The sequence below is a fragment of the Chrysochloris asiatica genome, unplaced genomic scaffold (genome assembly GCF_000296735.1).
Source record: "Chrysochloris asiatica unplaced genomic scaffold, ChrAsi1.0 scaffold00016, whole genome shotgun sequence".
NCBI classification, from domain to species: domain Eukaryota; kingdom Metazoa; phylum Chordata; class Mammalia; order Afrosoricida; family Chrysochloridae; genus Chrysochloris; species Chrysochloris asiatica.
Window position 1 is genome coordinate 12,049,831 of NW_006408534.1, and position 15,154 is coordinate 12,064,984.

The following is a 15,154-nucleotide window of genomic DNA, read 5'->3' on the forward strand; positions in this document are numbered from 1 at the left end:
TTGCCCCTTATATACTCCACCACATTCATAGGTGTGTTTGTAGCAAAGGTAAATACCCATGTACAAATACCCTCTTTCAAACCTTTATATATTTATGGGTATACTCCCACTCTCCCTACCATACCCTTTCAGTCTGTGTGTCTGTCCACATATCTACCCCCAGAACACTGTTATTCCAGGGTTTACCTCTATCCCCTTTAGCCCTTGAATACCTCCCTGTGTTTTTCCCTGTCTTCATTATTCTTCTGCCAACCTCCCTCTTGTATATTGCCCTCCTCCTTGTATGTTACCCTCCCCAACACCCAATTAATAAGTATCTACCCTCTACCCAGTGAATTATTATTCTCCCTTCCCTCCCACCCTGGTAACCATCCAAGAATGTTTCTTTTAGCATGATGAAAACCTTTTCTTGAGTTTTTACAATCATGGTCTCATGTAATATATGCCCTTTTGTGACTGACTAATTTCACTCAGCATAATGTCCTCTTGATTTATCCTGATTTCCTTGTTAGCGCTATCTTTATTTTATCCAATTGATTTTATTTTTAGTATGTTGATCTTGTACCATGCCACTTGCTGAATCTTTCAATGAATCCCAGTAATTTTCTTGCTGAGTCTTTGGGATTTTCTATGTATAGGATCATATCACATTGTAGCTATCTTCTTAGTTTTTCTTAGTTTTTCTCTCTTAAGTATTTTTATGTGGTCAGACATTTGTAACTTCAATGTAGTTCATTTTATCGCTTCTTAAAAAATAGTTTATAATTTTTGAGGTTTTATTTAAGAAATCTCCCCCTACTCTTCCAATATTTTCTGTTAAAATTTAAAATTTTTGTCTTTTACTTGTAATTTATTTTATGCCTGATGTAGGTAGGGATCTAAATTTATTTTGTTCCACATGTTTAGCCATTTATTGAAAGGCTGTTCTTTACTCCCTAATTTATAATGCCATCTCTGTCTTGTTAAATTTCCATATACATATGTGTCTGTTCTTAAGATAGTTTACGTTTCATGAATATTAGGTCTCATTCAAGTTGAAGAATTCAGAAACTTAAGTATCTGTAATGGTGCTGTGGGCTAAGCACTGGGCTACTCACCACATGTCAACAGATCAAACCCACCAGCTGCTCCATGGACAAAAAAATGAGGCAGTCTGCTCCCGTAAAGATTTACAGTCTCAGAATCACGAAGGAGCTCCTCTGCTCTGCCATATATTGGGTCACTATAAGTTAGAATCGGCTTGATGGCAGAGGGTCTAATGAAAATAGTAATGTAAGCCAAGAGATCTAAGATTCCCGTAGCAATCAGAGACTTGGGACAAGTCACCTAAGCTCTGTAGGGCTTACTTTTATTGTATAGAAAATGACAGCATTCTTTCCTTAGCTTTTTTAGATGACCGAGTTCTAGTAGTGTAGTAGCTAAGAGTCGGGCTGCTAATCTTATGATCAGCAGTTCAAAACTATCAGTGGTTCCACAGGAGAAAAATGAGGCTTTCTGCTCCTGTAAAGATTTATAGCCTCAGAAACCCTATACAGGGTCACTATGAGTTAGAATCGATTCCATGGCACATAACTACCACCCCTTTAAGTGGAGTCCTAGTGTGGTTCTGCAGGGTGATGCACTCGGTTGCAGGGTCGATTTGAACTGCAAATCGGTTCAAACTCACCAGCTGCTCCTTGGAAACCTTATTCAGGGTCACTATGAATCAGACCCTTTTAACTAATGAAAATCGTAGATCCTTTTCCAGAGAAACGTTGTTGTTGTTATGTGCTACTGTCAAGTTGGTTCTGATTCATAATTTTCTGTATAATTACAGGCTGTCCACAGGAGTTGGGGTCCTTTCAGTTCTAGCAGATAGTGGTTTTGTTTGTAATTAGGGCATTAAAATATAACTTTATCATTTTGCTTTTCAGTAATACAAAAATGCGTTTTTAAGTGGTTCTTGCAGTAATATAGGCATTAACTGGAATTTGGTCTTTAGCTTACACATGTAGGTAGGATAGGGTAGGCACATTGTTCATTAATATTATATGTCAAAAGTATTGTGAATGGACTTTGATTAGCAGATTTCTTGAAAACATCCTACCAACTCTGAGTGGTCAGTTCTAAATGTAATAGATTCTTATATTGTTTACAGGCTTCAGACCAAACTAAAATATTCCCCTTCTATACCAGCCTTCCTTTTAGTCAGAGCCTCCTTCTGTCTTGCTTACATGCCTTCCCTACTTTCACCCTTTGATGTACTTACATCACATGCACTTAAGTGTGCAGATAACTCCTTGGAGCAAATATGACCATTAAGGTCATCTTGTCAGCATTCTTACACTGGTGCACTGTAACTGGAGCTCATCCTTAATGTGCTCAGTGCTGCCTTCCAGAGTATCTCATGAGCAGTAGAAAAGCACCTCCAAGAGTCCCAGAGAGGACTGACACTGCTTTATGGACCTGTACCTTTTGAGTTAGCTATGGAGTTGAAAAACACTTCTACAAATCTAGAAGAGACCCAGCATCTTAAAGGTTGCTTTGGGTCAAAACCGACTCAATGGCACTTGACAACAGCAACATACGTAGTGACATCGGTTGCATTTGTCACAGTGTGGCAATATTCTCATTATTTCTGTTCTGGTTGTTCCATTTCCATTAACCTGGTTTCCCTGTCCCCACTAACATTCTCACTGTTGCTTTAAGGGTAACTGTTGACTTCTTGTTGTTCATTGCCATCGAGTCGGTTCTGACTCATAGTGACCCTGTTTAGGGTTTCCAAGGAGCAACTGGTGAGTTTGAACTTCTGACCTTGTGGTTCAAACCAACTTTGCGGTTCAGTGCGTTATCCCACTGGTAGATCACAAATGATTTTTTTAAAAGGAGCACAGCACTCACAGGTGATAATTGTTTATTTCATGATCCACTCTGTTATTAGCTGAAAGGTGACTCCCAGAAATGGTGTCAGTTCAAAGTTTAAAGTGTATCTCAGGACAGTAGTCTTAGGGATATTTCTCAAATCTCCACCTGTCCAGTAAGTCTGACCTTTAAGAATTTAAGTTTGGTTGCACATTTTCCTCCCGTCCTATCTGGGATTATCTGTTGTGTCCCTGGTCTGATGCAAAACTTTAAAAGTCGAACATATGATTGTAAGGCCAGGTTACCTAATGTGCCCTGTCTAGCATTATATAGAATCTCTCTTATTAACCCTGTTTCTTTCACTCTCTAGTGGATCTGGTTGGCGGCTACAATATTGGCACCATTAGCCACGAGAGCCGTGTGGATTGGCTGGAACTTAATGAGACTGGGCACAAGCTCCTCTTCAGGGACCGGAAACTTCGTGTGAGAAGGGTTACTTGGGCCTTGGCCATTGACTAGTTCTTAGAGGGTCTGGCACAAAAGCTACCTTTAGGAATCATGGGGGACATGGTAGCGCAAAATTTCTTGATGCTATGCCATTAGTATAGCAAAAGGCACCAAAGAATCAACATTAACTTTGTACCCAGTAGCACAATGCTTGATATGTTACCCTTGAAGAATTTGCATCTTGATGGCACCAAAATCCAGAGAGAAGTTTAGGAGTTCACTTACTGTTCACTGTGCCATCTTGAAACCTCCTTCCCTTCTCATTCTTCCTCCACATACTTAACTAGCCATTAGTTATACCCATTGCTCCAATGCTCTTCAGCTATAGTGATCTGATGGCATTGAAGCTGACTTCATAATGCTCCTTCTAGCCCTTAACTGATTCTGATCTCAGTGTGGTATCACCAAAGAGTTCAATATCAGGGGCAAAGAGACAGTGAGTTTTCATTTCAGTGAAAGCCACATCAGAAATATCCAGACTTGTCTGGTTGCCTATACTTAGAGTTACTCTGAGAGTACAGCTAACTTAAATTCCTAATTTATGCTCTTTCGGTCTTCTCTTACTTGGTTGAAAAACAACTATGCATAAACAACAAGGGTGACCAGTCAGTAAGCTTTGAAATACAGCATGTACCTGTCTGATAGGTTATCTTATCTCATTTCATTGTAAGGGAAATAGTCAAAATCAGAAGACACTCCAATGTCTCCTTCTAATTGTGCTATCTGTCTCTTCTTCAGTTGCACCTGTACGATATTGAAAGCTGCTCCAAGACAATGATCCTCAACTTTTGCTCCTATGTGCAGTGGGTCCCAGGAAGTGATGTGCTGGTAGCTCAGAACCGAAACAGCTTGTGTGTGTGGTACAACATTGAGGCACCTGAGAGGGTCACCATGTCCTCTATCAGAGTATGTTGACATAAGGGGACCTCAGACATCGTGTCAAACAGATTAAGTAGAGCCATAAGGAAGCTCCAAAGATTGATTGGTTTTCCCTACTCACCAGCTCCAAAATGGAGTTGACACATGATGCTTAGACCTCCTCCTCCACAGTGGACTGGTTGTATCACCATCCTTGTTCACATACCTGGTACTATATTAGACTTGTGGAGACGGGCTCTCAGTACAGTGGCTCTTGGGAATTCTCTAAATCATAATGTGGAATTCTCTTTAAGTTAGAAGATCCCTGATAACAGAGGCAGTTATAGATCACTGCCTTGTGTCCTGATTCTCTGCTATAATCCATTTAGGATGCCTCTTTCTCATATTTCAGATCAAACCCTCTTTCCTGCCCCACCACAATATAAGCCACATGCAGTCATCACCCCAAGTCTCTAACAGTGTTCACCTCTATTCATTCACTTTAATTCTTGTATTCCTTCCTTTGTCTTCCCATACCTCATCTTTCCTCTGCCAACATCCCTCTTACTGTATATTACCTGCCCCATCACCCATGTTAATATGTGTCTACCTTCAATTTGTGAATAATTTTCCCTTCCACCCCCCACCCCACCCCAGTAGCAATCATAGAATGTTTCTTTTATCAAGAAAACCTTTTTTTTTTTTTTACAGTAGTGGTCTCATACAATATTTGTCTTTTTGTGATAGACTACTTTCACTCAGGAATCCTGGTGTGGCACTGTAGGATAAACACTAGACCACAAGGTTGGTTTGAACCACAGGTTGGCAGTTCAAACTCACCAGCCACTCCTCAAAACCTTATACAGGGTTGCTATGGTTCGGAACTGACTCAATGGTACTTAACAGCAACAACAGTTTCACTCAGCATAATGTCTTCTACCTTCATGTTGTGTTTTGCAGATGCATCATTATTCTTCAACGTTGTTTAGTATTCTATTGTGTGTATGTACCAAAGTTTGTTTAACCATTCTTCTGTTGGTGGGCATTTAGACTGTCTCCATCTTTTTGTTATTGTGAGTAGTGATGCAAAGAACATGGGTGTGCATATATCTATTCATGTTTCTTATTGCTGGAGGATACGTAGAGGGATTGCTGGGTCATTAAGTATTTCTATTTACAACTTTTTGAGAATATGCCATACCACTTTCCACAGTGGTTGCACCATTTTATAGGTCTGTCAGCAGTGTAGGAGGGTCCCAGTCTCTATACCCTTGCCACTATTTGTTAGTTTCTAGGTTTTTTGGTTTTAGCCCTTTGCTATTAATGCTGAAAGAAGGTGATATTTAATTGTTTTGATGTAGATGTCTTTAATAGCATTTCTTCATTTACTTGTTGACTGACTGAATGTCTTCTTTGATGAAGTGGCTGTTCATGTCTCCTACCTGTTTTTTAATTGGATTATTTGTCTTCTTGTTGATGTATTGAAGTGTTCTATAAATTTTAGTCAAATTTAGTCAAAACAAGGCCAGGGACAGATTGTGGAATAGACCATCAATTACTTATATGCAAATTCAAACTGAAGCTGAAGAAAATGAAAACAAGTCCACGAGAGCCAAAATATGACCTTGAGTATATCCCACCGGAGTTTAGGGATCATCTGAAGAACAGATTTGATACATTAAACACTAAAGAACAAAGACCAGAAGAGTTATGGGATGACATCAAGACATCATACAGATAGAAAGCAAAAAGACATTAAGAAGACAAGAAAGAAGGAAAAGGTCAAAATGGATGTCAGAAGAGACACTGAAACTTGCTCTCCAGCATAGAGATGCTAAAGCAAATGGAAGAAATGAGGAAGTACAAGAGCTGAACAGAAAATTTCAAAGAGCAGATTGAGAAGATAAAGCCAAATATTCCAACAAAATGTGCAAAGATCTGGAGGCAGAAAACAAAAAAGGAAGAACATGCTCAGCATTTCTCAAGCTGGGGGAACTGAAGGAAAAATTCAAGCCTCGAGTTTCATTATTGAAGGATTCTCTGGGCAAATTATTGAATGATGCAGAAGCATCAAGAGAAGATGGAAGGAATACACAGAGTCATTGTACCAAAAGGAATTGGTTGATGTTCAGCTGTTTCAAGAGGTAGCATATGATCAAGAGATCAAGAGCCAATGATACTGAAGGAAGAAGTCCAAGGTGCATTGAAGAAATTGGCAAAGAACAAGGCACAAGGAATTGATGAAATAAAAATTGAAATCTTTCAAGAAAATGAGGCGGCACAGGAGGCACTCAATCATCTATGCCAAGAAATTTAGAAGACAACTATCTGGCCAACTGATTGGAAGAGATCCATATTTGTGCCCATTCCAAAGAGAGGTGACCCAATGGAATGAGGACGTCATCGGACAATATCTTTGACATCTTATTCAAGTAAAGTTTTACTAAAAGTAATACAGAAACAGCTACAAGCATACATTGACAGAGAACTTCCAGAGGTTCAAGCCAGATTCAGAAGACGCCATGGAATGAGGGATATCATTGCTGATGTCCGATGGATCTTGGCTGAAAGCAGAGAATATCAGAAAGATGTTTATCTATTCTTTATTGACTACGCAAAGTCTTTCAGTTGTGTAGATCATGACAAGTTATGGACAATATTGCAAAGTATGAGTATTCCTGAACACTTAATTGTGCTCATCAGAAATCTGTACCTGGACCAAGAGGCATTTGTTTGAACAGAACATGGGAACACTGAATGGTTTAAAATTAATAACAGTGTGCAACAGGGCTGTATTCTTTCACCATACTTATTCAATCTGTATGTTGAGCAAATAATCCAAGAATCTGGGTTATTTCAAGAAAAACATGGCATCAGGATTAGAGGAAGACTCCAATTAACAACAGGCAATAAATACGCAGATGATATACCCTTGCTTGCTAAAAGTGAAGAAGACTTAAAATATTTACTGATGAAGATCAAAGAGCACAGTTTAAAGTGTTGAAGAGCAAAGATGTCAGCTTGAGGACTAAGGTGCGCCTGACTCAAGCCATGGTGTTTTCAATAACCTCATATGCATGCGAAAGCTGGACAGTGAATAAGGAAGACCGAAGAAGAATTGATGCATTTGAGTTATGGTGTTGGAGGAGGGTATTGAAAGTGCCATGGACTGCCAAAAGAACCAACAGATCGAAGAAGTGCAGCCAGAGTGCTCCTTGGAGGCCAGGATGACCAAACTTTGTTTCTCATAGTTCGGACATATTGTCAGGAGGGACCCATCGCTGGAGAAGGATGTTTGGTAAGGTGGAGGGTTAGAAAAAAGAGGAAGACCCCCAGTGAGCTAGATTAGCAAAGTGGCAGCATCAATAGGCTCAAGCGTGGCAACAATATAGTTTGGTCCAGGATTGGGCAGTGTTTCATTCTGCTGTGCATAAGGTTGCTATAAGTAGGTGCTGACTTGATGGCACCTAACAACAACAACAAGTCATCTACTTTGTCTTCTATTTTTGTGTTTTCAGTGGTGTTTGATTACTGTCAAAATATATTTATGCCATATATCAGAGTCCCCAAGCTTGTTCCTATTTTTTTCCCATTGATCTAGCCTTTAAATTTAAGTGTTTAAATGTTGAGTTTATTTTGTATATTTGTGAGAGTTGGGTCTTGTTTCATTTTTCTGCAAATGAATTTCCAGTTTTGCCAGTACCATTTGCTGAAAAGACTATGTCTTCCTCATTTAATGCATTTTGGCCTTTTGTTGTATATTAACTAACTGTAAGTAGATGGATTCACTTCTGAGTTCTCAATTCTGTTTCATTGATCTATATATCTTTTATTGTACCAGTACTAACTGTTATGATTGTTGTTGTTGTTGTTAAGTGCCGTTGAGTCGGTTCTGACCCATAGCGACCCTGTACAGGGTTTCCGAGGCTGTAAGTCTTTACAGGAGCAGAACGCCTCATCTTTCTCCCATGGAGCGCCTGATAGTTTCGAACTGCTGGCCTTAAGGTTCGCAGCCCGATTCGTAACCACTACGCTACCAGAGCTCCTTTAGATTACTGTGGCATTATAGTGGGTTTTGAGATTGGGAAGTGAGAGACTTCCTACTTTGTTTTTAAATAATACTTTGCTGATCTGGGGTCTCTTTCCTTTCCATATAAAATTAGTGATTAGTTTTTCCATCTCTTTAAAGAATGATGTTGGGATCTGGATTGGGAATTGCATTGTATATATAGATTGCTTTGGGTAGTTGACATTTTGCATGATTTTAACTCTTCCTATCCATGAGCATGGTATATTCTTCCATTTCTGCAGTGCTCTTTGGTTTCTTGTAGCAGTGTTTTATAGTTTTCTTTTTACACAGGTTGTTTGTTTCTCTGGTTAGATTTATTCCCAAGTATTTCATTTTTGGGATGGCTATTGTAAATGATATTGTTCTCCTGATTTCCTTCTCATAGCTCTCTTTATTAGTATAATGGAATCCACCTGATTGTTTTATGTTCTTTTACCCTGACACTTTGCCAAATCTATCAGTGAGTTCCAGTAATTTTCTTGCTAAGGCTTTGAGATTGTCTAAGTATAAGATCATACCATCTGCAAGGAAAAGAGTTGTACTTCTTTGCTAATTTGGATGCATTTGATTTCCCTTTCTTGCCTTGTAGCTCTGGCCAGGACTTCCAGCACAATATTGAATAGACATGGTGATAAATAGCATCCTTATCAAGTTCCTGTTCACAAAGGGAATGACTTCAGTTCTCGCCACTGAGAGTGATGTTAGCTGTTGGTTTTGTATGTTTGTTGTTGTTAAGTGCCACTGAGTCAGTTCCAACCCAAAGCGACCCTGTATAGGGTTTCTTAGGAGTGGCTAGTGAGCTTGAACCACCAATCTTGGGGTTCAAACCAACCTTGCAGTCCAGCGCATTAACTCACAACACCACACCAGAAATCCTTGGTTTTGTATATACGCTCTTAAATATGTTGAGTAATTTCCCTTCTATTCCTATTTTGTTGAGTGTTTTTATCAGGAATGAATGTTGGATTCTGTCAAATGCCTTTTCTGCAACAATGGCTATGATCTTGTGATTTTTTTTTTCCTTTGTCTTATTTATGTGGTAGATTACATTGATTTGTTTTTTCTAATATTGAGCCATCCCCGCATACCTGGCATGAATCCCACTTGGTCATGACATGTTGGATTCTGTTGGTTAGGATTTTGTTGCAAATTTTTGCATCTATGTTCATGAGGGATATTTATCTGTAGTATTCTTTTTTAGTGACATCTTTGCCTGATTTTGCTTCATAAAATGAATTCTGGAGTGTTCCATCCTTTTCTGTATTCAAAAATAGTCTGAGTAGAATTGGTATCAGCTCTTATCTGCATGTTTGTTAGAATTCACAAGGAAAGCTATTTGGGCCTAGACTATTTTCAGTTGGGAGGGTTTTTTTTTTCAATTTGATCAATTTCTTCTCATTATGTTGTTGTTGTTGTTATGTACCGTGGAGTCGGTTCTGACTCGTAGTGACCCTGTACAGAGTTTCTGAGGCTGTAAATCTTTATGGGAACAGAAAACCTCATCTTTCTCCTGCGGAACAGCTGGTAGTTTTGAACTGCTGACCTTAAGGTTTGCGGTCCGATTCATAACCACTGCGCTACCAGAGCTCCATCTTCTTATTATAGGCCTGTTCAAATTTTCCACTTTAGTCTGTGTTACATTAAGTAGTTGGTGTGTTTTTATTTCTTCTATATTTTCAGATTTGTTGGAGTAGAAGTCTTCATTGAATTCTGTTATCCTTTTTATTTTTGTTGCTTCTGATGTGACATTACTCATATAATTTCTTATTAGTGTTATTTGTATCTTTTAGTTAGATTTGCCAAAGGTTTGTCAGTTTCATTAATCCTTTGAAAGAACCAACTTCTTGTCTTGTTGATTCTTTCTATTGTTTTTCTGTTTTCTATCTCCTTTATTTCTGCTCTCACCTTTATGTTTTTTTCTTGTGGCAATAGGCTTACTTTGCTGTCCTTTATCTAATTGTGGGCGATGTTGGGTTAAGGTGTTGATTTGGGTTCTTTTCTTCTTTTTAGATGTATGCATTTATTGCTGTAAATTGACCTTTAAGCACTGCTTTTGCTGTGCCCCAAAGGTTTGGTGTATTGTCTTTTCATTATCATTAGATTCAAGGATTTTTAAAAATTGTTTTAGCTTTTAAGCAGAGCAGGGTGTTAGTCAATTTCTATGTATTTGATTTTTTTTCCTTGATTTTCTTATTATTGATATCTCATTTTATAGCATTGTGATCTGAGAAGATACTTTGTAGTATTTTGAAGTTTAAAATTAATTGAGGCTTGCTTTGCTGCCTTAACATAATTGTCTATTCTGGAGAATGTTCCATGTGCACTAGAAAGTAATGTATTTTCTGCTGTTGTTGGGTTGATGCTCTGTATATGACAATGAGGTCAAGTTAGTTGATTGTGTTGTGTAGTTCTTCTGTATTTTTGTTGAGTTTCTTTCTAGTTCTGTCTTTCATCAAAAGTAATGTGTTAAAATCTCCTACACTATAATTGTAGAGTTGTCTATTTCTTTCTTCAGTTATATTAGAGTTCAATTGATCTATTTTGAGGCTTTTTTATTGGAGGCATAGATATTTATCATGGTTATGTCATTTTGTTCATATTATAATGATATAATGCTCTTCTTTGCCTCTTATGCCGGTTTCTACCTTGAAGTTTATTTTACCGGAGATTAAAATTGCCACTCTTGCTTGGTTTTCATTATCATTAACTTGACATATGTTTTCTATCCTTTGATTTGTAGTGTCTTTCTGTCTTTGTGTGTAAGATTTATCTCTCGTAGGCAGCATATTGAAGGATCCAGATTTCTTATCCACTGTTATTCTTTGTTTCTTGACTGGTGCATTTAATCCATGTATATACATACAGTGTAATTATTGATAGTTATGAATTTGATTGCTGTCATTTTGCTGTGTGTTTTGTGTGTGTCTGGTGTTGATGGTTTCTTTGTTCCACATAATTTTCTGCTTTGAGTTCATTTTGTTTGTGGGTTTTCTATTTTCACTTCTGATGTGTTATGCTACTAAATCTTTCTGATTTTCCTCTTTTTTTATTTTGATGTGAATGTGTATTAATTTTCTTTGAGGTTACCCTGTAATTTATTAATTTTTCCTCACTTAAAACAGTCTGTTATTTTGGAATCTACTTGACTTCCTCACCATTTGCAAGTTCTTTGTCTATACTATTCCCTCTTTTTGCTTTGTAGTTGACTTCATTATACACTGATGTCTCTGGTTCCCTATTTTCAGTCCTATAATTTTTTTTTTATGTTAAATACTTTTATATGTACAGAGTCCTGGTATGGCACTATGGGCTAATGTGTCAGACTGCAAAGTTGTTTGAACTAAGGTTGGTGGTTTGAGCTCACCAGCTGCTCCTTGGAAACTCTATACAGGATCGCTGTGGGTTGGAACCAGCTTGACAGCACTTAACAACAACAACAACATACATGGATCGGGACTCCTAGTAGAGCGTTAGAGTGTAAGCACTGGACTGCTAACTGAAAGGTTGGCAGTTCAAACTCACCAGCCACTCCTTGGAAACCCTATACAAGGTCACTATGAGTCAGACTGACTCAAAGGCATTTAACAACCACAGTATATATGGATTGAGGTCTGGGTGGTGGTGTCATGTATGTTAATCTTAGGCTGTTGTCTGCTACTATTGGTTCTAAGTCCAGATAACACCCTTGAATATTTTTTGTAAAGTTGTTCTGGCTATTCCAAATTCATTTCTTTTTATCTGGAAATGTCCTAATTTCACTGTTTTGTTGAGGGGTGGCTTTGCTGGGTATATAATTCTTGGTTAGCAATTTGTTTCTTTCAGAATTTCTTTTATATCATCCCATTGCCTTCTTGCCTGCAAGGTTTCTGCTGAGAAAACAGGACATAATCTTATTAGTTCTCCTTTGTAGGTAACTTAGTTTTTACGGAGCTGCTCTCAAGATTAAGCTGTTGTCTTTGGTTTTGGGAATTTTGATTATGATATGTCTTAGTGATTTTCTTTTGGTATCTAACTTTTTGGGGTTTGTTCATCTACTTGTATGCTTATCTTCTCATTTTTCATGATGTTAGGGACATTTTCTTCCAACAACTCTTTCCAGTTTTCTCTGTTTTTTTTTTTTTATTGCCATTTTCTGTTCTGAAATTCCAGTCACTCATAAGTTATTCCTCTTCATGGTGTCCCCATATAACTCTTAGGCTTATTTTAGATTTTTTCATTTTTTGATAGCAAACTAGTATACATAGATTTTTCTCCAAACCCACTAATTTGGATTTCCATTGCTTCAAATATACACCTTTACTTTTTCAATGTATTGTTCATTTCTGAACTCTTAGTATTAATCATTGAGATTTCTAATTGCAGGTTTTGTATTGTATCAAAATTTGTGTTCATTTTGTCTGTTTCTTCTTGTATTGTTTTCTTGAATTCTTCTAAATTTTTTATTGTGTTCTCCTTGCTTTCATCAATCTTTTCATCAGTCGTTTGAAGGTACCTAAATATCATTCTTTTGAATTCTTTGTCACTTTGTTCCATTATCTTTTCTTCCTCAGAAACATTTTCTGGCTCTGTGCCTTGGCTTGTTTGAGCCATTCTCTCATTTTTGTGAGCTAAAATTGTTGTCTCTGGGACATTGTGGTGGTGTTGTATTTGTATTTAATTATGATTGTATGTTGATGTGTTCTTAGACTCTCACCAACTGTCTCCTGTGTAGTTATAAAATGGAAATGTGTACACCATTCGCTGTACACCACAGTTTTTTAGGGTAGGTTTGGCTGGTGTTGGCTGCTGTCTGTCATTGATTAGGTAGTATAGAAGCTGATATTTCCCAGTGGGTAGAGCTGTAGATGGTACAACTGGGCTGTATGGGAACAGTGTCTATCTCCTGTTGGGTGGGAAAGAGGAGAACCACTCCCTATACACACACACAAACAAGAAAACAAAACAAAATGAACATACAAGCTACCAACAATGTAAATATAATAAAGGAAAAAAAAAAAAAAAGAAATAGAAAACAGGCAGCAAACAAACAAACAAAAGAATATAATATCTAAAAAGAAGGACAGGAAAATGGAGCTATAGAAGAGAAAAATAAGAGAGACTATAAAAGGAAGAAATTTTTTAAAAAATTGTTTTTTTCAACTGGGGATTCTTATTGTTTATGTTAAATGCTGCCAATTCTGTTGCAACTTATAGCAACTCTGTAAAGGGTTTCTAAGAAGCAGCTAGTGAGTTTGAACTACTGACCTTGCAATTTAAACCAACTTTGCAATCCAATGTGCCACACCAGGACTCCAAAATTGGGGATAGGAAAGATGAAAAAAAAAAAATGTAAAGAGTAGTAAAGAAAGAGCAAAAGGAAAAAAGAAGAAGATGGAAATAGGAAACAGAAGAGAAAAAGGAAAAATAAAAGTGGAGATGTTGTTCTTCTTCTTAGGTGCCATCAAGTTGGTACCAACTCATAGCGACACTATGCACAACAGAACTAAACACTGCCCAGTCCTAGGCCAACCTCACAGTTGTTACCACACTTGAGTACATTAATGCTGCCATTTTGCGAGTCCATATCGCTAGAGGTCTTCCTCTTTTTCTCTGACCCTGCACCTTACCAAGCATGATATCCTTCTCCAGCAATTGGTCCCTCCTAACAATATGTCCGAAGTATGAGACATGGAAGTTCGGCCATCCTGGCCTCCAAAGCTGTACTTCTTTCAACACAGATCTGTTTCTTTTTTTGGTAGCCCATGGCACTTTCAATATTCACCTATAACACCATAACTCAAAAGCATAAATTCTACTACGGTCTTATTCACTGTCCAACTTTCACATGCATATGTTGTTGTTGTTGTTGTTATGTGCCGTGGAGTCAGTTCCGACTCATAGTGACCCTGTACAGGGTTTCCGAGGCTGTAAATCTTTACGGGAGCAGAAAAGTCTCATCTTTCTCTCACGGAACAGCTGGTAGTTTCGAACTGCTGACTTGTGGTTCGCAGCCTGATTCGAAACCACTACGCTACCAGAGCACATGCATATGAGGTTATTGAAAATACCATGGCTTGAATCAAGTGCACCTTAGTCCTCAAGCTGACATCTTTGCTCTTCAACACTTTAAAAAGGTTTTGTGCAGCAGATTTGCCTAATGCAATATGTCGTTTGATTTCTTGACTATTGCTTCCATGAGTGTTGATAGTTGATCCAAGAAGAATGAAGTCCTTGACAACTTCAATCTTTTCTGCATTGATAAGAATGTTGTTTATTGGTCCAGTGGTGAGGAAATTGAAGATAGAAAGGATAAAATTCAAGAGAATGGAAAAAGAAGGAGAAGAAATATAAACAAATGAAAACAACTAAACAAAATGAAAAATCAAAACCAAAAGAAACAGTGTAGCTGTTAGACCTGGAGAGGAGAAAACTCTGGGGGATTCCTGCCAACCAAGGAGCTGAATCCAGGCACCAAAGTGGTACAGCTGGCCCCCACCTCACTGGTGTGGCTTACAAACACACAGCTCCTAACTCCCAAAAAGCAGGGCCTGCACTGAGGGTGAATTCGGGTGGGAGCTGGCCACTCCTGTGGTCTCCCATTGCCTATGAGAGAATCTGCTCTGACAGTGAACTTTCTGTCACCAAAGCTGATCACAAAAGTTCAAGGTGGTCGCAGTGCATCTGGTCATCCATTCACTAGTCAGTCTCCCTCTCTCACCGTCCCTGCTCAGCTTCTCCTCCCAGCAAGCACTCAGTCCACTTCTCTAACCTTTCCTCTGAAGTTCGGGGTTCCAGGATTTCCTTGTGTGTCTGTTTGATTTGGTCTCTCATCTTTGTTGTAGAGGGTCCATGTCTGCCTAGTCTGTCATCTGCTAGAAGTCAAATGTTGTCAATTTTTGT

At 38.3% G+C, this 15,154-nt stretch overlaps 1 protein-coding gene across 1 annotated transcript in view; it reads left to right on the forward strand.

Annotated features, from left to right (window-relative positions):
* Positions 1–15,154, forward strand: part of IFT172 (intraflagellar transport 172 homolog (Chlamydomonas)) — a 56,889-nt gene that overhangs the window by 14,057 nt on the left and 27,678 nt on the right. The window contains exons 15-16 of the mRNA XM_006835187.1: positions 3,212–3,324; positions 4,087–4,254. Coding sequence (XP_006835250.1) covers positions 3,212–3,324; positions 4,087–4,254 — 281 coding nt within the window. The remainder of the gene's footprint in view (positions 1–3,211; positions 3,325–4,086; positions 4,255–15,154) is intronic.